The 26322-nt window shown below is 43.1% G+C and overlaps 1 protein-coding gene across 1 annotated transcript in view; it reads left to right on the top strand.

Moving 5' to 3' along the window:
* The first annotated feature begins 24043 nt into the window (after positions 1-24043).
* Positions 24044-26322, top strand: part of kcnk3a (potassium channel, subfamily K, member 3a) — a 76828-nt gene continuing 74549 nt past the window's right edge. The window contains exon 1 of the mRNA XM_068018611.1: positions 24044-24326. Within this exon, the coding sequence (XP_067874712.1) occupies positions 24044-24326 (283 nt within the window). The remainder of the gene's footprint in view (positions 24327-26322) is intronic.

Here is a 26322-nt window from a genome sequence, read left to right as displayed (position 1 = left end):
GATGTTGGATCTGATTTAAATTAGACAAGCAAGCTTAAGCCACCTGTTGTGCATCTCCAGTCAGCTCACCAGCGAAGTGGACATCAATTCTGGTTTGCTGCAATGCTGGCAAGCAGCCTTCCAGTGGGTCATGGTGGGAGGGGGGAGGGTGGTGGTGGTGAGCGGGTGTGGTCAAGAGATCAGGAAGGAGGTGATCCTACTCCACATTCAGGTAAGTATTTTCTATACATCTTACCTTTTTAGTGGCAACCTCCAGCCGTTCTGATTGCAGCAAGCCCGACACCAGCTGTGTTTAGGGCTGCCCAAGTTCAGATAGGAGTCCTAAAACAGGAGTTAGACCCCCATTTGAAAATTCCTAACACCTATTTAAGGTGCGGGCTCTGGACATCTGTACTGGGACCTTCACCAATATGTTGGACCCTGTACTTCCAGTACACAAAGCATGCACACCACCCACCATAATGGATGCTTAGACGCCCATTTTATGCCAAAAAATTTATTGGCCAAGGATTTGAAAAGAAGAAAGTTTGCCATGGTTATAATCTCATAGCTATACTGTAACTTGCTTCTTTCATTTAAAGTTTAATGAAAAATTAAGTGGTAGTGTGATTACTAACATTTCACCTTCAGTGTTGTGTTTCTAACATTAGACCAGTAATCTAGAGATTGTGTGTTCAAATCCCTTCATGGTAAGTTGTGACAATTGAATCCAACAGATCTGGTATTCTGTGGACGGGTACCAGAAAAATGATCATGAAAGCTGCTGGATTGTTATGAAAGCCCAACAATTCACTAATATCTTTAGAGAAAGGAACTTGCCAGTTGGTTCCAGCCCAAACTATGTGTTTAACTCTAAATGTCTTTAAGGTAACTAAAGATAGGCAATATATTTTGCCTTGCTATAGTTGCCCTCACCCCAAGAACATTTTTTAAACTGGGGTTGCATATAGCTTAGACAAATAGGGTAAAAGTTTCTTTTTCAGTTCTAATAATCCTAAATCACCTCCAGACTTGATTATTCAAATATACTCCTCACTGACTTTCTTTCATCTAACCTCAATAATCTTCAAATTGTTTAAAACATAGCTGTCCATATTCTCACGCGCTCTAAGCCACGCTTATCCATCAACCCATAGACCTACACTGGCTGCATGTCCTGTATTGTATTAAATTTAAAATTCTCATTCTTGCCTTCAAATCCTCCATGGCCTTGCTTGATCCTACCTCTGCAGCCTTCTGCAGACTTAATTCCCTTCCCTTCGGTCCTCCAATTCTAGGGTTCTGTGTGTATTTCCACCTTCATCCTATCATTATTCGTGATAGAACTATAAATTTATGAGGCACTGTTCTCTAGAATTACTTCGCTAAAATTATCCACCTAGCGTATCGTTTAAAGCCTTCTCTAAATCAATCTTTTCACTTAAGCCTTCAATCAATCCTCTAAAAAAAACTTTCTCTGACCTGGCATTCCATTGTTATATTACACTGTGCAGTTGCTAGGGATATTTTGTACCTTAAAGATGCTGGAATGCATTTCCAATGGGGCTCTCCTCCTCATCCATTGGAACATTGGCAGAAAAGGCAGGGAAATTGGAAAAACTGTGTCAATAGAAATTGATCCCTGCTGTATAAGTGCAAATTGCTGTTGTTGTATAGTCAATTAATTCACAGTGTAATTCATTGCTATATTTTAACAAATTAATTCCTCTTAAGTAACACTGCTGTTTTTATAATATTTTGTGCGAAAAATGTACATTTTTCAAAAGAAACAAATAAACCTGGATTTTTCTGAATGCTTATGTGCAATAAATACAAAAATGGATGGAGACTGGTTATGCCAGATCTCTGTCCATTAGCACCCCACTTAGTTTTCAGTTCAGGTTTTCAATTGATGACAGAAGCGCCCCAGTTGCAATACTGTAATGAAGCCCTCATGTGTCATTGAGATATCCACGCGGTTTCCTGGAGTTTGCTCGGAATAGCAACATGTCATTAACCTATCCATATCAGATGGGTGGCCAGGGTTGCTAGGGACAGCATTGTATGCTGAAATGATTTTAAAGGGCTCTAGAAAAATACTGATAACTGTGTTTCAAGACTATTTTTGCAACTTTTCATTGATTTCTGTTCCTTTTCTCCTTGTAAGCATTAAGTTACTCCAGAGGTTTTCTTTGGAACAATGTTAGCATAATGGGTTCTCCCATTGGCATCCACTTTTACTAATGTTTTTGCAGGAAGAAGATGAGCAACACGAAGCTGCCAGGCTGTATCAAAGGTAAATTTCCACCACCCTTATTTACATACTGTTTGTAATTTTCTGGAGAGCTCTGCCTGCCAATATTTTGCATCATCAGGGAGGTACAATAGAGCTGTGCCATCTGCCACAATGACATCTAATACTGATAAGCACCATTGAGGCAAGTGCTGCCAGTGGAGGTAACATGATCTGTGCCCTCAATTTCTCTGCCTCTCCCTCCCTCCAGGCATGCTGTAATTCTGTCCGAAAGGGAGGGTGCCCCGGAATGACAAATAAGGCCACTGTCCTCATTATCATCCACTGCATCTCATATAACCTCCAATTTGCAAGCATATAAATGCGTGTTTTGCGTATTCCAATGCTCCATGCTGTGTCTAAATTTATTGAGTTAGTCTATGGGTTTTGGTAGCATTCATTCTACCCAAACAACCTTTGCAAAGGTTAAAATATACATTGAAAATATTAGATGCCTTTTTTTATGATGTGGGCGGCACTGGCTAGGCCAGCATTTGTTGCCCATCCCTGAGAAAGTAGTGGTGAGCTGCCTTCTTGAACCACTGCAGTCTATCTGGTGCGGGTATGCCCACAGTCCTGTTAAGAAGGGCGTTCCAGGATTTTGATCCAGTAACAGTGAAGCAACAGCGATATATTTCCAAGTCAGAATGGTGTGTCTCTTGGAGGGGAACTTGCAAGTGGTGGCATTCCCATGCGGTTGCTGCCCTTGTCCTTCAAGGTGGTAGAGGTCGCGGATTTAGAAGGTGCTGTTGAAAGAGGCTTAGTAAGTTTCTAAGCTGCATCTTGTAGATGGTATACACTGTTGCCACAGTGCGTCGGTGGTGGAGGGAGTGAATGTTCAAGGTGGTGGATGGGGTGCCGAACAAGCGGGCTGCTTTGTCTTGGATGGTGTCGAGCTTCCTGCATGTTGTTGGAGCCACAATCATCCATGCAAGTGGAGGGTATTCCATAACACTCCTATCTTTACCTTGTAGATGGTGGACAGGCTTTGGGGAGACAGGAGGTGAGTGACTTGCCTTGGAATTCCCAGCCTCTGAGCTGCTCTTGTAGCCACAGTAACTCCAGTTCAGTTTCTGGTCAATGGTAACCCCCAGGATGTTGATAGTGGAGGATTCAGTGATGGTAATGCTGTTGAATGTCAAGGGGAGATGGTTAGATTTCCTCTTATTGGAGATCGTCATTGCCTGGCACTTGTGTGGCACCAATGTTACTTGACACTTATCAGCCCAAGCCTGAATTTGTCCAGGTCTTGCTGCATTTCTACACGGACTGCTTCAGTATCTGAGGAGTCACGAATGGTGCTGAACATTGTGCAATCATCAGCGAACAGCCCCACTTTTGAGCTTATTATTGAAGGAATGTCATTGATGAAGCAGCTGAAGATGGTTGGGCCTAGGACACTACCCTGAGGAATCCTGCAGTGATGTCCTGGAGCTCAGATGATTGACCTCCAACAACCACAACTATCTTCCTTTCGGCTAGGTATGACTCCAACCAGCATAGAGTTTTCCCCCGATTCCCATTGGCTTCAGTTTTGCTAGGGCTCCTTGATGCCATACTCGGTCAAATGCAGACTTGATGTCAAGGGAAGTCAATAAATATTTTTAAATTTTCAGTGTCATGCAGGCCCCCACCTGCTAAGAATGAGGCACACATTATTTTGCCACATGAACATTCGAACTTAAAATGGTGGCCGGGAAGAAAAGAGGGCCTATTACAAGGAATTGCCAGCCCCCTCACTGGAAAGACCTTTTTTGCATACTGGCAGACAGTGTTGGAACAAAGGAACCAGTTCCTGCTTCCCCAATACACAGAAGACCTGGTCGGACAGTTTAGTCACATGACTAACTGGCAGTTGGAGTTTTTTGAATTTGAACTTGCCACAGAGTTCTAAAACTCAGAAAGCTCTTTGCTTCTGGACTGAGAACATCTCTCTCCTGTCTGCTCTCATCTCTCTCTCTCACAGAACTGAAGACCCATTGAAGACACATGAACCCCAAGAGAGAAAGGTCTCCTACAGTGAACAAGGTTTAAGAAGAATACTGGGCCCCAACGAAAAGAAAGAACTACCTACAAAAGGACTACAGTGAGCTCGAAGCACAGTAACAAGAAACTCTTCTGATATTGCCTCAAAACTCGCTACTTTTTTTTCTTCTCTTTTCTGTCTCTATTTGCAGGTATCACGTATGCATGCTGGCATGAGGTGTGGCATATTCGTAGGCATTAACCAAATTAGAGTTTAAGTTTAAGTTTTAATAAATTTCACTTTTATTCTTTAAACCTAAGAAAGTCTGTTTATGCTCATTTCTTTGCCTTATAATTGGAAAGTGGCGAACAAGAATTCACCATGGGGCAGCTCAAAATATGGTGTGTTTAAAATTAAATCCTGTTACAGTAAGACCAGATGAAGACAGTAAAAGACTCTAGACATCTTTCACACCTGGTCATAACATCAGTTACTGTTGTGAAATCTCTAAACAACATTGTACCATTTGAGAATGGGTGCAAAGTAATAATGAACAGCATTTAAGATAAGCACTAAAAACATGACAATGGTTTATAATCATAGGTTACTGCTGAAGATAATATACTTTATATCAAGTTACTTTTATCCTTAAATTGAGTGCTACCATGATTTATGTATATTATATTCCATGGACCATATAATTACAATCACAACTTTTCATCATGGAAGGATTTATGAAGGCAGAATATGATTTCATTGAAGCAGAAGACGTTAATCAACTAGGAGTTATTGCATATCAAACAAGTAACATTTTGTTTGTTCATTTATGCCATCTGGTACCTTTTAATGACAATAGCAAACAATCATTTACTTCTGCTGAACATTTTCCATATGCAGTAGCATTAAACAAATGAAGATCAAAACATGTGAAAGTCATTTACGTATAAATGATGTGAAGAAACTGTGACTTGGTAACAATCTTGATCTTGGTCATTTATGTTTGCACAAATCACACTGACTCAGTTCCCAATACTGTAGTTTAAACAAAATAGATTATATTTGCATTTTGTACATGAATGTATTTCCTTCTATTTCAAATGTACATATTTATTCATTATATACAACAGAAACTCACACGATATTTAGCAAATATTCATTAAATTCATTATTGAACGTGGAGGGATTTTTGAATTTGAATACCTGCTTATTTGCAGATAAAACAATTACTCTTGTCTGCTTTCTGTGTGACAAAGCTTACAGTCTCTCCAGAGCTGCGCAGGCAGTCACATGACATTATTAAGCCCCTTTGTTGTTTTAATGAGGTTTTCTGGAATCTTCTCTGAGATTCAAGGTGCTACAGCTCAGGCTGTCCAGTCACACCTGGAGATGGTGGTGGGGGGTTGGTTCTTTCAAAGTCAATGGGTGTAGATGGCCCTGACGACCGTGCTGATCAGGCCGTTCCAGGTAATTTAATCACTGAGAGAACCCCATTGTTCTGGCTAGGTTGAATCAGATTTGTCGTCTCCAGTCTGACCTTTTGGTGTTTCAAATGTAAATTTAAGTGGCCATCTTGGCTGCCAGTTTACTTTTAAAAAAGTTACTTGTACAAATTTCCAGTAAAAGTCTAATGCAAGTTCCAACTGATGAAATTAATATTTCCCATTTGACATATAGGGTATTCCATGGCAAAATATATTACAGTGGAAAGCCACTTGGGTCCTGTCAGCTCTTGACCCAAACAGCTATTCACTGCTACATAATCCTGTAGCACTCCAACCTAGCAACTGCCTGCCGGTTATATGTTAATTGAATACTTCTGGGAGTTCTTTGATAATACCCTGGTCTACAACTACACCACCTCTTATGACTCCTCCATTTTCTCTGCCACCAGACTGCTTGTTCAACACACGGGGCTGGATTTTAAAGCCCCTCCACCGTCGGGAACGTCGGCGGGGGGGCAATGAAGATCAGTGAGGCGGAGGCCCGCCACCAACCCCGACGACAACAGGCCCGTGCCGATCTCGGCGGCGAGGCCTCATAGCGGCCGCCCCGCCGCCCAGCGACAGGGCACCCATTTAAATATGTCAACTAATTTGCATACTTGATTTAATGAGGGTCTCCCTAATCATTGCACCGATCTTCACTCGGGTGACCGACAATGCTGAGCCTTCGAATACCTGTTCTGGGATACGTGGTGCGACACCTGTGGGGAGGGGGGAGAAGTATTTTTTCTCTGTGTGGAAGTGGGGAGTAAGGTTAAAACACTGTGGATTGGTCGGGGGCGGGGCGGGTGTTGGGAAGGGGTAAAGGGAAAAGGTGCCGTCGACCTTTGAGGGGGGTGGCAAGATCAAATTCTTAATAAACAAATTCTGGGTGGGGGGAAGGGCAGGAATATTTCAAAATGCCATGATGGTTTTTTGGTTATTGAACTGACCTGGCCCTTTAATTTTAAAATCTCCATTAAGGGCTGCAAGCCCTTTAAAAATGGCGTAGGCATCTGCGCATTGGCGCCAGATGCTGTTGCCTGTGATGGCTCACCTGCCCCCACCACGTGATCGCCGGTGGGTGGGCACCGTGGCCATGCAAATGAGCTGCTGCGTTTGAAATCGCAGCGGCTCCGTGATGCTGTGCCTGTGCGGGTGGGGCGCTTTTTTTTTACGTCTGCCGCCTACTTCGGCAGCGGACTCTTAAAATGCAGCCCACAATCTTGTTTCAGTCTTAACTGGAAAGATCAAAACTATCATGCTCAGCCCTTGACATAAACTCTGCTCCCTTGCCATTGTCTGATGTCGAACCAGATCGTTTACAACCTTGTCATTCTGTTTGATCCTGAGCTGAGTTTCTAACCCATGTCATCTCCATGCTAAAGACCATCTACTTCCATCTCTATTATAACTGTCTGTCTCCATGCTGACATATTAAGCAGTTGTGAAATTACAGTAAATATAATCCTAACCATCTTTCTTTGAAAGATAGAAAATGAAAAACAGAAGCATGGACTATCTTAACATGTGCTGTAAGGTTCCTAGTATTAACCTTCAGATGATAGTTTCAGATAGACTACTCAGTTTACCAGTAAAGACTAAGAAATACATAAAAAGCACTGCAAAGAAAACTTAGATATGTGTCTATTAATTCCAAAAATTTTTCCAGTCAAATATACATAAAAATAAAAAACAAAATGTTTGCACTTAAATTGAGCAGCTTATGCCCTCTCTCAAACACCTGGCCAAATGCAGCATCTATATTTTGGACTATTTTCTTTCAGTCAACTTAATTCCTATTCCATGTATATTGTGGCAGAAAAAAATAAATTCAGTCCATATTTTATAGCCCAAAATGCTTCAATTTTGCTACAGTGCTAACCTGAACAAAAAGCACCTGCTGCTGTTAGGGGACGAAACAGGTGGCCTGTGGGTAATGTTTACATTCTGTGATAGGGGCTAGGACAGCATCCTCAAAAAGTTTTTTTGTGGAACACTAAAAAGTGAAATTTGTGTCATGGATTTTCTTGTACGTTTTTATGCTACTTAGAAATTCCAGGTCAAAAAAATAGAGGACAAACCACATGAGGGCATTATATAAAAGCCACATAGAAGGAAGTCAGAGGATGATGAAAATCTCTCATAGATACAAATTAACGCCATTAATTTTACATGTCACAGACAAATGTAATAAAACCATTTTGAACAATTTGGCCATGATTGGTCAAAATTTTACGTGGCCTTTGGAGACGAGCTGGGAGGCGGGAAGGCTAACAAAATGGTATAGGAAAGTGTCGGATGGCGTGCCTGCCCAGCACCCAATTGAGCTACTCAAATGGCCAATTAAAAGCCTCTTCCCGCCTGTGTTGGCATTTTACAAGTGGTGGTGGGTGGGGGGGAGGGGGGGTGTCCTCCACTGCATGAGGAGACCAGCAGGTAAATCCCAGCAGACTATGGGGTGGGGGCCCCTCCTTTTTAGGCATTCTTTGGTCCATGAAAGGGCCTCCCGGCAGTAATAGTACTACCTACCCTCAATGACCTCCCCCCAAGTCTGCCATTTCTGGGGCCTGCCTGACTGGTGCCAGCAGCCCCAGACCCCATTTATCTGGTTATGAGGCCCCATTTATCTGGTTATGAGGGCACACACGCATAGATGCACCCTCGTCCTCTAGGTGCAGCCCCAACAGTGGCCGCTGCTCCTGATGGCGCTGTTGATTGGGCCAGCAACTCTTTGGGGGTGTGGCGCAGTGGGCCACCATCCTTAATAGGATGGCAGGCCTGGTGGCAGCCATTTAATTGGCTGCTGACTGTAGAATGCAGCTCTGGGTCCTGGCGCTCACTGAAGTGGGTTCACCCCTCCCTCCCCAATTTCAGCCCTGACAGCGGGATCCCTGCTGGCTTTGAAAAATCATAGCCACAATTTCTCAAAATCAAGTAAAGTTTCCTGTCTAAAATTCTCCACCTCACTAACTCTCTTCCTTTAACACACTCCAGAAAACTTACCTCTTTGTCCAGACTTTTGGTTAGCTGTCCCTATGTAGCTTGGTATCAAATTTTGTTTGATTATGCTCCTGTGAGGCACCTTTGGGCATTTCACCATATTAAAGGTGCCATGTAAATTCATGTTGTTCTTGTAAGTTGTCCATGAAAGATTTAACAGACTGATGCTGGAGAATAGAACAAAGAACAAAGAAAATTACAGCACAGGAACAGGCCCTTCGGCCCTCCAAGCCTGCGCCGATCCAGATCCTCTATCTAAACATGTCGCCTATTTTCTAAGGGTCTGTATCTCTTTGCTTCCTGCCCATTCATGTATCTGTCTAGATACATCTTAAAAGACGCTATCGTGCCCGCATCTACCACCTCCGCTGGCAACACGTTCCAGGTACCCACCACCCTCTGCGTAAAGAACTTTCCACGCATATCCCCCCAAAACTTTTCCCCTCTCACTTTGAACTCGTGACCCCTAGTAATTGAATCCCCCACTCTGGGAAAAAGCTTCTTGCTATCCACCCTGTCTATACCTCTCATGATTTTGTACACCTCAATCAGGTCCCCCCTCAACCTCCGTCTTTCTAATGAAAATAATCCTAATCTACTCAACCTCTCTTCATAGCTAGCGCCCTCCATACCAGGCAACATCCTGGTGAACCTCCTCTGCACCCTCTCCAAAGCATCTACATCCTTTTGGTAATGTGGCGACCAGAACTGCACGCAGTATTCCAAATGTGGCCGAACCAAAGTCTTATACAACTGTTTTGGTTGAGCGCTTTTTTGAGATATAGAACATTTTATTCCAATCTGTTTTGCAATAAGGAATTTGGCACAATGCCCCAATTATTACCTTGGAGGAATTCAACATCAACAAGCTTATTCTTATAATCTGGAGTGTGGGAGGTTAAAATTCACAATGGCTCTGTGACTGATTGTTGAGTCTAACTTTTACTTTTGGTAGTAAAGAATGCCCAATCTTTTGTACTTTTCAGCAGACTAGAGAATGATTCAGTGCTGTGGTTGCGATTTAGCAGGAGTATAGTCTTAATGTCCAGAGCTAAAAATGTATAGCACTGCTAGTATGAGAAACACCTTCAGAGTTACAAGATCCCAAATTGTGTAATTATGAATTCTGTTAACTAGACATAAATTGAATATCTAAATTATATTAATTAGGAAGTGAACTCCCCACAACTCAAAAACATTCTATCTACAAAATTTGATGTGTATTATATTATGTAATAACGGAGAATATTATGATTAATTATACAAATTATACATGAATCACATAAGCAAACAAGATAGATTCCAAAATAAACTTTCCCTTATAATTGAAAAGCTGCAAGACAAATTACAAAACTCAGAGGATAGAGCTGAGGCCATCAATAACCTAACTATAATATGTATTATACAGCCAATGCCATAAAAATTAATATCTGATATGTGAGTAAAAACTAACATTTCCAGAGTATTTTCTCTCTGCATTTATTACACTTGCTTATTCCTGTTAAGTGTGAATACCTTTCCTGCCCATTTTACATATGTCATTATGATTACAACCCAAACAACAATGCCATCCTCTATGTAAACTGTTCTTTCCATCATTGTATTACAGTGCACCAAAACACAAAGCATTTAAGCTAATGACAATTTAAACAATTTTCATTTTGGAAATTAGTTCAAGACAATTAAAATAAAGTGTGCAACAGAAAATACTTGTATTGTGCATGTAGATTCCAGACAAAGTAGTGAAGTGTTGTGTCAAGGGAGTAATGTATTTAACAGGAATGGAGCAAACTATATATAAAAAATAAGTCTTACGCAAACCTCATCACGTCATTCTGCCAAGTACAAGCAATGCTGTTTAAATGCATTTTCCATTACTTCTAAGTTCAGCCCTGTTGGCACAATCTAAAACACTGAAGATAATTTAATGAATTATGCTACTTCCCTTTTGCAGAAAGACCATTATCATACTTGTCACGCTGTAACTGACAGATGGGCAGCTGACACCCACTGTATCTGCCACATCAATGTGGCAAGACTATGAGATGTAGAAAATGAAAGAATCCTAATTGACATTCTGAAGGAAATAACCTTTGTACTTTTTTTGTTCAGTGCTATGTATATCATACTTTCTCTGTAGTCCTGCACCTATTTATGCCCAATGGGCTCAACATTTGCTTCAACTGTACCTTAGCAAACAGAATAGCAATTCATAATTAGGATTAAAAATGTTAGTTTATAAAGTCCCAGGTTCAGAAGAGAAGACTGTTGCTGGAGATCCTCTGGCTCCAATCAGATATATAAGTGGGAGCAAATGAGCATTATCCCACTGAGCTGGACAAATAAAGAGAGACATTAGAAGAGGGTGATGTGGTCAACTATGTCAAGAAGGTCAGGAAGAATGATGAGGAGTTATTACACCATAGTCACAGTCAAAGAAGATACCATTTGTTATGTTGGTTAGGCCTGTTTCGGTAGTGTAGCGGGGCAGAAATCTGATTAGAGAGATTCAAACATGGAGTTACGAGAAAGCTTGGTATGGATTTGGATGATGGCAATATAGTCAAAAGTTTTGGAGAGTAAACAGGGAAGTTGGAGATGGAGTAGTAGTTTGCAAGGACAGGAGGTCAAGCATAGGTCTTTAGAAGAGGGTGGTTAGGACAGCAGTTTTGAGAGGCCTAAGGACAATATCTGAGGAGGCAGAACCACCAACAATTTCAGTTAGCTTGCAAACCAGGAAGTTGGGCAGTTAGTGGCTAAGTGGGAATGGGGCCAAGGGAGCAGGAGGTGGGTTTTCTGGATGAGACAACGTGGAGAGGGCATTAGAGGAGATGTTGGAAAAACTTGAGAGAGACATGGATTCAGGGCGAGGGCAGAAAAAAGCCTAGAGGAGGTCTGGGTTTGTGAGAAAAAGGAAGGGGTGGGGAAGCAGCACTGGCAGCTAAAGAGATGGTCACAACCTTTGCGATGAAGTCATGCATGATCTCCTCACACTTGTTACAGGTGAGGATGTAGGGGCAGGGGAGCGAGGTATGAGGCGAGAAACAAAGCAGGGGTTAGCTTTGCTATACAGAATAATCCTGGAGTAATGAATGGATTTGGCAGAGAAAAGTGAGTCCTAAACAAAAACAAGAAATGCTGGATTCACTCAGCAGGTCTGGCAGCATCTGTGGAAAGAGAAGCAGAGTTAACGTTTCTGGTCAGTGACCCTTCTTCGGAACTGACAAATATTAGAAAAGTCACAGATTATAAACAAGTGAGGTGGGGGTTGGGCAAGAGATAACAAAGGAGAAGGTGCAGATTGGACCAGGCCACATAGCTGACCAAAAGGTCACGGAGCAAAGGCAAACAATATGTTAATGGTGTGTTGAAAGACAAAGCATTAGTACAGATTAGGTGTGAATATACTGAATATTGAACAGCAGCAAGTGCAAACCTGAAGAAAAACAACCTGAAAAAAACAGTGGGTAAGCAAACTGAACAAACTAAGATGAAATGAAATAAATGCAAAAAAAGATTGTAAAAAATGTAAAAAGGAATGTAAAAAAAAGGAAGAAAAAATAACTAAAAATGACTAAAAATGAAAGTAAAGTGGGGGGCTGTCATGCTCTGAAATTATTGAACTCAATGTTCAGTCCGGCAGGCTGTAGTGTGCCTAATCGGTAGATGAGATGCTGTTCATCGAGCTTGCGTTGATGTTCACTGGAACACTGCAGCAATCCCAGGACAGAGATGTGAGCATGAGAGCAGGGGGGAGTGTTGAAATGGCAAGCAACCGGAAGCTCAGGGTCCTGCTTGCGGACTGAGCGGAGATGTTCCGCAAAGCGGTCACCCAGTCTGCGCTTGGTCTCCCCAATGTAGAGGAGACCACACTGTGAGCAGCGAATACAGTATACTACATTGAAAGAAGTACAAGTAAATCGCTGCTTCACCTGAAAGGAGTGTTTGGGGCCTGGGATAGTGAGGAGAGAGGAGGTAAATGGGCAGGTATTACACCTCCTGTGATTGCAAGGGAAGGTGCCCTGGGACGGGGACGAGGTGGTGGGGGTAATGGAGGAGTGGACCAGGGTGTCGCGGAGGGAACGATCCCTTCGGAATGCTGACAGGGGAAGGGAGGCGAAGATGCGACTGGTAGTGGCATCACGCTGGAGGTGGCGAAAATGGCGGAGGATGATCCTTTGGATATGGAGGCTGGTGGGATGAAAAGTGAGGACAAGGGGAACCCTGTCACGGTTCTGGGAGGGAGGGGAAGGGGTGAGGGTAGAGGTGCGGGGAATGGGTCGGACACGGTTGAGGGCCCTGTCAACCACAGTGGGGGGAAATCCTCGGTTGAGGAAAAAGGAGGTCATATCAGAAGCACCGTCATGGAAGGTAGCATCATCAGAGCAGATGCGTCGGAGACGGAGAAACTGGGAGAATGGAATGGAGTCCTTACAGGAGGTAGGGTGTGAAGAAGTGTAGCCGAGGTAGCTGTGGGAGTCAGTGGGCTTATAATGGATATTGGTAGACAACCTATCCCCAGAGATGGAGACAGAGAAGTCGAGGAAGGGAAGGGAAGTGTCAGAGATGGACCATGTAAAGGTGAGAGAAGGGTGGAAATTGGAAGCAAAGTTGATAAAGTTTTCTAGTTCGGGGCGGGAGCAGGAAACGGCACCGATACAGTCATCAATGTACCGGAAAAAGAGTTGGGGGAGGGGGCCTGAGTAGCACTGGAACAAAGAATGCTCGACATATCCCACAAAAAGACAGGCATAACTAGGACCCATGCGGGTACCCATAGCGACACCTTTTACTTGAAGGAAATGCATGGAGTTGAAGGAGAAGTTGTTCAATGTGAGAACAAGTTCAGCCAGGCGGAGGAGGGTGTTGGTGGATGGGGACTGGTTGGGCCTCTGTTCCAGGAAGAAGCGGAGAGCCCTCAAACCATCCTGGTGGGGGATGGAGGTGTAGAGCGATTGGACGTCCATAGTGAAGAGGAGGCGGTTGGGACCAGGAAACTGGAAATTGTCAAAATGACGTAGGGCGTCAGAAGAGTCACGGATGTAGGTGGGAAGAGACTGGACCAGCGGAGAAAAGATAGAGTCTAGATAGGAAGAAATAAGTTCAGTGGGGCAGGAGCAGGCTGACACAATGGGTCTGCCGGGACAGTCCCGTTTGTGGATTTTGGGAAGGAGGTAGAAGCGTGCTGTCCGGGGTTGCGGGACTATGAGGTTGGAAGCTGTAGAGGGAAGATCTCCAGAGGAGATGAGGTCAGTGACAGTCCTTTGGACGGTGGCTTGATGTTCGGTGGTGGGGTCATGGTCCAGAGGGAGGTAGGAAGAGGTGTCTGAAGTAGTCAGAGATGGCTTTGTCAGTGATTGAGACTGTGGGTGTGGCAATGCCTCCAAAATGGCAAGGTCCAAGGAGATAGCAGCCAACCACAGTAGAGCCTCACATGTAGTTTCTTTAATATGCTTTACAGTTTATATACTTTGGTCCTGAAATTTTGCCATGTGGGCAGCGAGTTCCAGGTCATTACCACCTGCTGCGTTAAAAAGTGAGTCCTAATATGGTCAAGCCAGATATGCTGATGGATGGCTCAAGTCTGTGTCCCTTGGGCTTGAGGGAGCAACGGTGGAGGCCACAATGGGGGAATGACGAGAATGGGACAGAGTTAATGTTTTGGTGGGAACAAAGGCATCAAAGTTGGAAATGAAGGACAATCTGAGCAAGTCATCAGCTACAGCAGTATTGTGATGAATGAAAGGCCAAAGGCTAAGCAATTGGGAGTTTGAAAGTGATATTGTAACTTACTTGACTGAGAGTTTATTCCAGGGATGGGTGCAGAAAGAAGTGTAGGTAGAAAAGGAAAGGGCTATATGGATGGTGACGGACAAGGAAGTAGTCAGAGATGGCTTTGTCAGTGATTGAGACTGTGGGTGTGGCAATGCCTCCAAAATGGCAAGGTCCAAGGAGATAGCAGCCAACCACAGTAGAGCCTCACATGTAGTTTCTTTAATATGTTTTACAGTTTATATACTTTGGTCCTGAAATTTTGCCATGTGGGCAGCGAGTTCCAGGTCATTACCACCTGCTGCGTTAAAAATGCTTCCTCATATTTTCCCTGCATCTCTTGCCCCAAACTTTCAATCTGTGTCCCCTAGTCCTTGTACCGTTTGTTAATGAAAACTGTTTTTCCTTGTTTAACTTATCTAAGCCTGTCATAATCTTGTAAACTTCTATTAAATCTCCCTTCAATCACCTTTGATCTAAAGAGAACAACTCAGCTTTTCCAACTAACCTTGTAACTAAAACTCTCCATCCCTGGAACCATTCTGGTAAATCTCCTCTGCACCCTTTCCAGGACCTCACATCCGTTCTGAAATATGGATGTACTTAAAACCTGTGATGATCAACTTTAAATTCATCATTTAAAAACAAATACTTCTGGTACAAGTGTTAGTTGGAAGGAAGCTATCTTGTTTCTACGCGATGACAGGATAGCCTTTTGCCCTCATCAAAAATTTATGTTCTGAGTTGATTGGCAAGTTTCATTCACTCGGCAAATGACTATTATGTATTACTCTATGATATTTAACTATGAAAATGAATATTAATTGCAACACATGAATGAATGCCTTAGAGCTTTCTACTGCTATTTAAACAGAATTTGTCTAAAAGTCCATTCTGTTATGTCCAACTGGTGGATCTAGCAGCATTGCTGACAATGAGTGAGGATAACAACAGGAACGTAATATATAACCTATTAACATGATTCACAGTGATTGAATAAGTCAAACTGCAAATTCTTTATCTGGTAGTCTGGGATTTTTAACTGTTGTTTAATGATGCAATACCATAGGCTGTGAATTATGAAAACCAAAACTACTTTCCATTATTATTATATGTTCTTTTATCTGTGTACTCAGTATATTTCTTTTTACTTTTTAAAAGGCCAGGATACAGTTGACAGCACTTGGGGGGTGGTGGGGGGTCGGGGGGTGGGGGTGGTTGTGAATCAGGGGGTTTAGCAACACTCTGTGAGTTTGGACTGTGTTAAATTTGGGGATGGATGATCTTGAATTCTGTTCTCAGAATGCAGGAAATGCTGCAAAGACCACATTTATTGCCCATCATTAGTTGTGTTTAGTTGGAGGTGGTGGGCCTTCTTCTTGAACTACAGCAGTCATTGTGGTGACAGTGCTTCCAGATTGAGTTTGGGTTCTTGGCCTGGTCTCTGTCAAAACCTGAGTTTGCAATGCAGGGAATTAGCAGCATGGGGGGAATTATTCACTGCAAAATTTGGCGCTGTAGCTATGAATTTTGGTGCTATGGGTGCAGTTTCGGTTCCACTTCTCTGCGTAAGCTTCTGGACGCCATTTTGGCAGGTTGTTAGTGCGGGTGCTGGGACATGAGCCAGAATTATGCAGAATCGACAGATTGTGACGTCAGTTAGTGTGTAACACTGATTTGACACCAGCAATACCATTTGGAGCTCAGTGCTCCAGCTAACACTCTCCTTGTTGGAATGAATCTATTCTGTGTTTCGTTCTCCTTTCAGATACACAAGAATTGGAACCTGGATGAATAGTGTTGCAGGCAAAAGAAATGGTGGAGGAAGGAGAGACTGATAATGAAGAAACACTGTCACTCGCTCTAATCCTCTCAGCCATCAACTAAGATACTGACACTGTGTGAACTTTAGATGATAGCTTAGATGCAGGATCATGTACATGGTGAGACACCAGGCACAAGAAACATGCAGCCAGGGCACGGTGAAATGGAAACCGGTGGATATACTGGACTTAAATTTCCAGAAGGCATTTGATAAGGTGCCAAATCAAAGGTTACTGCAGAAAATAAAAGCTCATGGTGTAGGGGGTAACATATTGGCATGGATAGAAGATTGGCTGGCTAACAGGGAACAGAGTCGGCAGAAATGATCATTTTCTGGTTGGCAAGATGTAATGAGTGGTGTGCCGCGGGGATCAGTGCTGGGGCCTACAATTTATAGAAATGACTTGGATGAAGGGACGAAGGTATGGTTGCTAAATTTGCTGATGATACAAAGATAGATAGGAAAGTAAGTTGTGAAGAGAAAATAGGGAGGCTACAAAGAGATATAGATAGGCTAAGTGAGTGGGCAAAGATCTGGCAAATGGAGTATAATGTGGGAAAATGTGAAATTGTCCATTTTGGCAGGAAGAATAAAAAGAAAGCATATTATCTAAATGGTGAGAAATTGCAGAGCTCTGAGATCATAGAATCATAGAAAGTTTAAGGCACAGAAAGAGGCCATTTGGCCCATCGTGTCTGTGCAGGCCGAAAAACGAGCCACCTATTCGAATCCCACTTTCCAGCATTTGGTCTGTAGTCCTGCAGATTATGGCAATTGAGGTGCATATCCAGACTCCTTTCGAATGAGTTGAGGGTCTCTGACTCAACTACCCTTTCATGCAGTGGGTTCCAGACCCCCACCACCCTCTGTGTAAAAACGTTTTCCTTATCTCCCCTCTAATTTTTCTACCAATCATTTTAAATCTACGCCCTCTTGTCACTGACCTCTCTGCTAAGGTGAATAGACCCTTCACCTCCACTCTATCCAGGCCCCTCAAAATTTTGTACATTTCAATCAGATCTCCCCCCAGCCTTCTCTGTTCCAAGGAGAACAACCCCAGCCTCTGCAATCTTTCCTCATAGCTGCATTTTTCCAGTCTTGGCAACATCCCCGTAAATCTCCTCTGTACCGTCTCTCGTGCAATTACATCCTTTCTGTAATGAGGTGACCAGAACTGCACACAGTGCTCAAGTTGTGGCCTAACCAATGAGTTATACAGTTCCAGCATAACCTCCCTGCTCTTATATTCTATACCTCGGCTAATAAAGGAAAGGATTCCATATGCCTTCTTAACCACCTTATCAACCTGTCTTGCTACCTTCAGCGATCTGTGGACATTCACTCCAAGGTCCCTCACTTCCTTTACACTTCTCAGTATTTTCCCATTTATCATGTATTCCTTTGCCTTGTTTGACCTCCCCAAATGCATCACCTCACACTTCTCCATGTTAAATTCCATTTGCCATTTTTCTGCCCATCTGACCAGACCATCAATATCTTCCTGCAGCCTACAGATATCCTCCTCGCTATCTAACACACGGCCAATCTTTGAGTCGTCTGCAGACTTCTTGATCATGCCCCCTACATTTACGTCCAAATCGTTAATATATACCACAAAAAGCAGGGGACCCAGTACTGAGCCCTCCAGTCGCTAAAACACCTGTCAACGGTTACCCTTTGTTTCCTGCCACTGAGCCAATTTTATATCCACCTTGCTGCATTTCCCTGAATCCCTTGGGATTTTATTTTTTTAACCAGTCTGCCATGTGGGATCTTGTCAAAAACCTTGCTTAAATCCATGTAGACCACATTAATTGCACTACCCTCATCTATCTTCCTTGTTATACTTCTTCAAAAAATTTGATCAAGTTGATCAAACCAGATCTTCCCTTAACAAATCCATGCTGACTATCCTTGATTAACCTGTGCTTTTCTAAGTGACAGTTTATCCTGTCTCTCAGAATAAATTCCAATACTTTGCCAACTACTGAGGTTAGACTGACTGGACTGTAATTATTCAGTCAATTCCTCGCTCCCTTTTTAAACAGAAGTACAACGTTAGCAGTTCTCCAATCCTCCAGCACCACACCTGTATCCAGTAAGGACTGGAAAATGATGGTCAGACCTTCTGCTATTTCCTCTCTTGTTTTTTTTAACAGGCTAGGGTACATTTCATCTAGCCCTAGTGATTTGTCAACTTTCAAGGATGCTAATCCCATTAATACTTCCTCTCTCCCTATGTTTATCACATCCAATACTTCACACTCCTCCTCCTTAACTACAATATCAGCATCGTCCCCCTCTTTTGTGAAGACAGACGCAGAGTATTCATTAAGAACCATACCAACATCTTCCGCCCCTACACATAGGTTACCTTTTTTGTCTTTTATGGGCCCTACTCTCTCCTTAGTTATCCTCTTAATATTAATGTATTGATAAAACATCTTTGGGTTCACCTTGATTTTGCTTGCCAATATTCTTTCATGCCCTCTCTTTGCTTTCCTAATTTCCTTTTTGATTTCACCCCTCCACTTTCTATATTCCTCTTGGCTTTCTGTAGTATTGAGCTCTTGGTGTTGGCCATAAGCTTTCCTTTTCTACCTTATCTTATCCTGTAAGCTCCTTAACATCCATGTGGCTCTAGGTTTGGCTATCTCACCCTTTTTCTTTGTGGCAACATATTTACTCAGAACCCCTTGAATCTCCCCCTTGAATGCCTCCCACTGTTCTGAGATGCAGAGGGATCTGGGTGTCCTAGTGCATGAATTGCAAAAGGTTAGTATGTAGGTTCAGCAAGTAATTAGGAAAGCTAATAGAATGTTATCATTTATTTTGAGGGGAACTGAATACAAAAGTAGGGAGGTTATGCCTCAGTTATACAGGGCATTGCTGAGACCACATCTGGAGTACTATGTACAGTATTGGACTCCTTATTTAAGGAAGGATGTAAATGCATTGGAAGCAGTTCAGAGGTTTACTAGACTAATGCCTGGAATGGGCAGGTTGTCTTATGAGGAAAGGTTGGACAGGCTAGGCTTGTATCTGCTGGAGTTTAGAAGAGTAAGAGGCGACTTGATTGAAACATGTAAGATCCTGAGAGGTCTTGACAGGGTGTACGCGGAAAGGGTGTTTCCCCTTGTGGGAGAATCTAGCACTAGGGGTCACTATTTAAAAATAAGGGGTCACCCATTTAAGGCAGAGATGAGGAGAAATCTTTTCTCTCAGAGGGTTGTGCGCCTTTCGAACTCTCTTCCTCAAAAGGCAGTGGAAGCAGAGTCTTTTTAAGGCAGAAGTAGATAGAATCTTGATAAGCATGGGGGTGAAAGGCTATCGGGGGTAGGTGGGAATGTGGAGTCGAGGTGACAATCAGATCAGCCATGAGCTTATTGAATGGCAGAGCAGGCTTGAGGGGCTGAGTGGCCTACTCCTGCTCCTAATTCGTATGTTCAGATGTGAGTTTTGGGCATCTGCTTCAAGAAAGCATGGCTACCAGCTTGTGGGGATACCCATAGTGCAAATCTTTTTATTTTTTGGCCCAATTCCTGCCTTAGCCGATGCAATCAATTGTAAATGATGGAAAATTAGACAGCAGATTTATCTCACGTGCGTTTCCGATTGAGGGCAGATATATTGCACAGCCATATAACTTCTGGCAGGAAATGTTGGAAGCAACAGGGACAGATAATGAATCAGAGGCTGTGAGCTTGCAATTTCCCAAACAACATTCATTGTAAGCACCATTCATTGGTAGTCAGACCTTACTCGGGGAAATCAGTCCCTGCTTTTTAAAGGATGACAGTAATGTTGTAATAAGCTGTACCAAGGCGAAACCCATGAGGGGGTAAATTCTATACAACATCATAAATGTACTGAAGAACATGTTTGCAACCTCACTGCATAGCAGTCTGGGCTTTTTCCCCCACCTAGGGTCCTTCACAGTAGACATCTCTGTAGTTCTTCTGCAAAGTGAACTCACTGAAATGTCTAGGACTTCTAAAAAAAAACTATTTTAAGGGGTGGGGTTGATGCTGAGATAATTGATTTAAATGGGGATTACCCTCTAAAATAGCAATGCCATATCGTGTGGTTTCATTTTTAAAAATTCATTTAGGGATGTGGGCGTCGCTGGCTAGGCCAGCATTTATTGCCCATCCCTAATTGCCCTTGAGAAGGTGGTGGTGAGCTGCCTTCTTGAACCGCTGCAGTCCATGTGGGATAGGTCTACCCACTGTGCTGTTAGGAAGGGAGTTCCAGGATTTTGACCCAGCGACAGTGAAGGAACGGCGATATAGTTCCAAGTCAGGATGGTTTGTGACTTGGAGGGGAACTTGCAGGCGGTGGTGTTCCCATGTATTTGCTGCCCTTGTCCTTCTATTTGGTAGATGTCACGGGTTTGGAAGGTGCTGTCTAAGGAGCCTTGGTGCATTGCTGCAGTGCATCTTGTAGATGGTACACACTGCTGCCATTGTGCGTCGGTGGTGGAGGGAGTGAATGTTTGTAGATGGGGTGCCAATCAAGCGGGCTGCTTTGTCCTGGATGGTGTCGAGCTTCTTGAGTGTTGTTGGAGATGCACCCATCCAGGCAAGTGGAGAGTATTCCATCACACCCCTGACTTGTATATTGTAGATGGTGGACAGGCTTTGGGGAGTCAGGAGGTGAGTTACTCGCCTCAGGATTCCTAGCCTCTGACCTGCTCTTGTAGCCACGGTATTTATATTGCTACTCCAGTTCAGTTTCTGGTCAATGGTAGCCTCCAGAATGTTGATAGTGGGGGATTCAGCGATGGTAATGCCATTGAATGTCAAGGGGAGATGGTTAGATTCTCTCTTATTGGAGATGGTCATTGCCTGGCACTTGTGTGGCGCGAATGTTACTTGCCACTTATCAGCCCAAGCCTGGATATTGTCCAGGTCTTACTGCATTTCTACACGGACTGCTTCAGTATCTGAGGAGTCACGAATGGTGCTGAACATTGTGCAGTCATCAGCGAACATCCCCACTTCTGACCTGATGATTGAAGGAAGGTCATTGATGAAGCAGCTGAAGATGGTTGGGCCCAGGACACTACCCTGAGGAACTCCTACAGTGATGTCCTGGAGCTCAGATGATTGACCTCCAACAACCACAACCATCTTCCTTTGTGCGAGGTATGATTCCAGACAGCGGAGGATTTTCCCCGATTCCCATTGACCTCAGTTTTGCTAGGGCTCCTTGATGCCATACTCGATCAAATGCTGCCTTGATGTCAAGGGCAGTCACTCTCACCTCACCTCTTGAGTTCAGCTCTTTTGTCCATGTTTGAACCAAGGCTGTAATGAGGTCAGGAGCTGAGTGGCCCTGGCGGAACCCAAACTGAGCGTCACTGAGCAGATTATTGCTAAGCCAGTGCCGCTTGATGGCACTGTTGATGACACTTCCATCACTTTACTGATGATTGAGAGTAGTTTGATGGGGCGGTAATTGGCCGGGTTGGACTTGTCCTGCTTTTTGTGTACAGGACATACCTGGGCAATTTTCCACATTGCAGGGTAGATGCCAGTGTTGTAGCTGTACTGAAACAGATTGGCTCGGGGCGTGGCAAGTTCTGGAGCACAGGTCTTCAGTACTATTGCCGGAATATTGTCAGAGCCCATAGATTTTGCAGTATCCAGTGCCTTCAGTCGTTTCTTGATATCACGCGGAGTGAATCAAATTGGCTGAAGTCTGGCATCTGTGATGCTGGGGACTTCAGGAGGAGGCCGAGATGGATCATCAACTCGGCACTTCTGGCTGAAGATTGTTGCAAATGCTTCTGCCTTATCTTTCGCACTGATATGCTGGGCTCCCCCATCATTTAGGATGGGGATATTTGTGGAGCCACCTCCTCCAGTTAGCTGTTTAATTGTCCACCATCGTTCACGGCTGGATGTGGCAGGACTGCAGAGCTTAGATCTGATCCATTGGTTATGGGATCGCTTAGCTCTATCGCATGCTGCTTACGCAGTTTGGCACGCAGATAGTCCTGTGTTGTAACTTCACCAGGTTGACACCTCATTTTGAGGTATGCCTGGTGCTGCTCCTGGCATGCCCTCCTGCACTCTTCATTGAACCAGGGTTGGTCTCCTGGCTTGATGGTAATGGTAGAATGGGGGATATGCCGGGCCATGAGGTTACAGATTGTGGTTGAGTACAATTCTGCTGTTGCTGATGGCCCACAGTGCCTCATGGATGCCCAGTTTTGCATTTCTAGATCTGTTCGAAATCTATCCCATTTAGCATGGTGATAGTGCCACACAACACGATGGCTCACATTGGCTCACCAAATTATATTTTAGGAAAAGTATTTCGGGGTTTATTTTAATTTTTGCATCTTCTAAATGAGAAACTTGTACAGACTAATTCAAATGAATGAATTTCCAAGTAAAATAAATGGCAAAAAATTTTAAAGAATTGAATTGCACAATTGCCCCACATCGTCGTAAAACGCATAGGTGAAGTGAGGGGAGTGGCGATTAATGTAAGGAAGAGTCTGAAACCCAGCTGAAGGCAGGTGGATGGAGCTGATTGACATGACGAGGGAGGAAACAGAAGCGATGAAAACAAACCTACTGGCACGATGCAAAATTAACAGATTGGTGCAAAACACAAGCACCCCCGCCCGCCAATAGCTAGAGCAATGCATCTTACTCTAAAATGCTGAATAAATCTTTACATATATGTGTGTAAATTTATGATTGCAATAGTTGATAAGAATCAAAATAACCTCCAGCAATTTGAAATAACAACTGTTATTTAATCTCCCGTCAATTCACATGTAACCGAATAAACATCTCGTCTCATGCATAAAAACGAGTCTCACAGATACATCATTAGCGAATAATGCTAATTACGCCGTCTAATAACTGGCATAAGATATGAAAACCCATGGTGCAGTTTATTACCTCGTATTTTTTTTTCTATTCTTAGTTGACTAAAGGCTAAAAATACCCAGCGCTAAGCAATATTCTCGCACTCGCTCACACACAAACAAACACAGACATACACACAGGGCCAACAGTGCTCTTGTTTAACGAGCGCTGACGACGTGGTGCTGAAGGATAGCTGGAAGAGTGCAGTGTACAATTACAGACTCCAGTCCGGCAGTTTTCGATATGCGAGGAAGTGCGAGTGGAAACAATCATTACACCGATGCATTTTTTATTACCTCTGACTAATGATTGACATCAACGTTTATTGATCAATTACGTGCACATCTCGGATTACGAATTTCGAACATAACATCAGCCTAACCAGTCACCAACATAGTTTGCGTCTATTTTTTCTTGTTTTTTTTTCAAAGGTGTAAAACCCATGCGGCATTGTGCGCGTATTGGTATTCAAGACCCACTGTGTGAGGTGGGGGATCTGGAGATCCACTTTATAAGCTTTGCAACAGCTTACAGCTGCAATCGTAACACATCATTTTCCTTTCAATGCATCTGTATTTCCCAGTCTAGATACGTATGCAGATTAGAGTACGTGCATTTTCTGCAATTGCCCTGGTGTGAGTCAGCTCTCGCTCTCTCCCCCTCACCGACTCTTCTCCTTCCCCTCATTTAGCCAGCAGCAGCAGCGAGTAGGCGTGGCGACATTGCTCGACGGTGCTGAAAGACAGCTCCCAGCGTTCGAGGGTGTGGTTGTCGCTCCGCCACGATCTGAAGGCTTCTCCTGTGCATCATGAGTCCAGCGGTTCGCGGAGCGGCGCCATGAAGCGCCAGAACGTGCGGACTCTCGCCCTCATTGTCTGCACCTTCACCTACCTGCTGGTCGGAGCCGCCGTCTTCGATGCCCTGGAGTCCAAACAGGAGACCTCGGAGAAGAAGAACCTGGAAGAAAGGAGGTTCGAGCTCATGACCAAATACAACCTGAGCGAGAAGAAATATGAGGAACTCGAGCTGGTTGTGCTGAAACTCAAGCCGCATAAAGCTGGGGTCCAGTGGAAATTCGCTGGATCTTTCTATTTCGCCATCACTGTGATCACAACTATCGGTGGGTAATTCCCCCCCCCCCCCCCCGCCCCCCGTATTACGGACCTTCACTTTTCTTTCTGCATCTATGTAATCTATTAGTCAAGAGAAAAAAAAATCTGATATATCAGACGGCGTTTTGGCGCTGTTTTACTCAAAAGTACCTGTAGCAGTTTAAAATATTTCATATTTTTAGTTGAATATGTTTTTCTGGTAGTTTGTAAAGACGTGATGATTGAACTAAAGTTTCAAGTTTTAAAACTTATTACACAATTCCATGCACTAAATATTCACAATCCACGGTAGGAATATTTTAGGAACCTTTCTGGCAAATAGGTATCCTTTGTTTTGAAGTTGCAGAGCAGAGTACGATAGTTCGGGGTAACTAGTTCTGTCTAATCGATTTTAGGAATTCATTTGTAATGTAAGCCGCAGCGTGTCTTTGTAAACAATCTTTACCGTCAAACCTGGACACAGAAATGCTTTCTTCCAGGAGAAAGGAAATCATGGAAATCGCTAAAAAAAATATTTACGCGCAACATGTTGAGAAGGACTTTTCCTTGAATTGTTTTTATCATTCACTATGTGTTTATTAGATAATTTCAACTGTTTAAACATTATACCGTGATTATTTTGTTAAACACTTGTGAATTTGGAAAGTAGGAGTCGAAATGTGGGAGAGGAGCAAAGGGATTCACAAATCAGTAGAAGTAGCACTGCAGGTTAACATGGCCATAAAAAATTCACACCAAGCACTGGGGCTCATTTCTAGAGGAATAGAACTGAAAAGCAGGGAAGCTATGTTAAACTTATATCGAACCTTGGTCAGATCACACACAGTTTTGTGCACAGTTTTGGTTTCCATGTTGCCAAAAGGATACTTTTGAGACACTGGAGAAGGAGCAAAAAAGATTCAAAGGGATGATACCAGAACTGAGAGGTTAGGACTATCAGGAAAGATTGAACCAGCTGGAATTCTTTTCCCTAGAAAAGGGGAGGCTGAGGGGTAACCTGATAGAGGTTTTTAAAGTTTTGAAGGGGTGTGTTGGGGTAGTTATAGAGAAGAGGTTTCCACTTAGTGAAGGCTCCATAACTAGGGGTCATAGGTATAAGGTAGTCAATAATAAATTCAGTAAGGAATGCAGGAGAAACTTCTTTGCCGAGAGAGTGGTGAGGCAAATTGCATAAATGCATTTAAGGGGAATCTAGATAACTACATGAAGGAAAAAGGAATAGAAGCTTTGGCTGATAGAGTTAGGTGAAATAGGATGGGAGGAAGCTTGTGTGGAGCATGAACATCAGCATAGACCATTTAGCTGAATGGCCTGTTTCTATGCTATAAATTTTATCTAAGTCTATGCAATTTACTTTTACATTGATGCAGAGCCCTCAGGGACCTGGGTCCTACTCCATGGAACTGCTGCCCTAAACCTTTCCTCCATTTTCTCCACCTTCAAAAACCTTCTCTAAATCCATCTTTTCAATCAACTTTTTGTTCTTCCTCCTGATCTTTTCCTTCCTGGCTTGACATCTATCTTGTAATGCTTATTTGTGAAGTGCCTTGGCATGTTCCTATATTAAATGTATTACTTCAATGCAATTTGTTGTTGCTGTTGTTGTTATTTAATGATGATCCATATTTATAAGGGTGCTTAAATTAGGTGCAGGTTCACTTTGCTTGTTTCTCTGCAATATTTTCAGAAGCTCTGCCTATTTTAGCAACTGCTTAATCCAAGTGTGTGTCATGTTAAATTGGAAAGCTGTCAGCTTTGTGAAAAATTGGCTATGTTGTTTAGAGAGATCCTATCTGCTATAAGTGATCAGATGGGCTATTTTTAACTGCTTTATTATACAGTTATTGTCACTCATTTCAGCTGTTTATTTAGATGTGCCTGCTCTTATTCTGATATTTCTCTATAGATATGAATGAAAGATGTAGAGAGTGATAAAATTAATATCTCTGTATAACTGGAATCCAATTACATGATTAATAGTGAAGGTATAGGGGGCGATCATCA

This window comes from Heterodontus francisci, chromosome 3 (genome assembly GCF_036365525.1).
Source record: "Heterodontus francisci isolate sHetFra1 chromosome 3, sHetFra1.hap1, whole genome shotgun sequence".
NCBI lineage: Eukaryota > Metazoa > Chordata > Chondrichthyes > Heterodontiformes > Heterodontidae > Heterodontus > Heterodontus francisci.
Note: the sequence above shows the minus strand (reverse complement) of the source record. Positions and strands in the feature narration are given on the sequence as shown.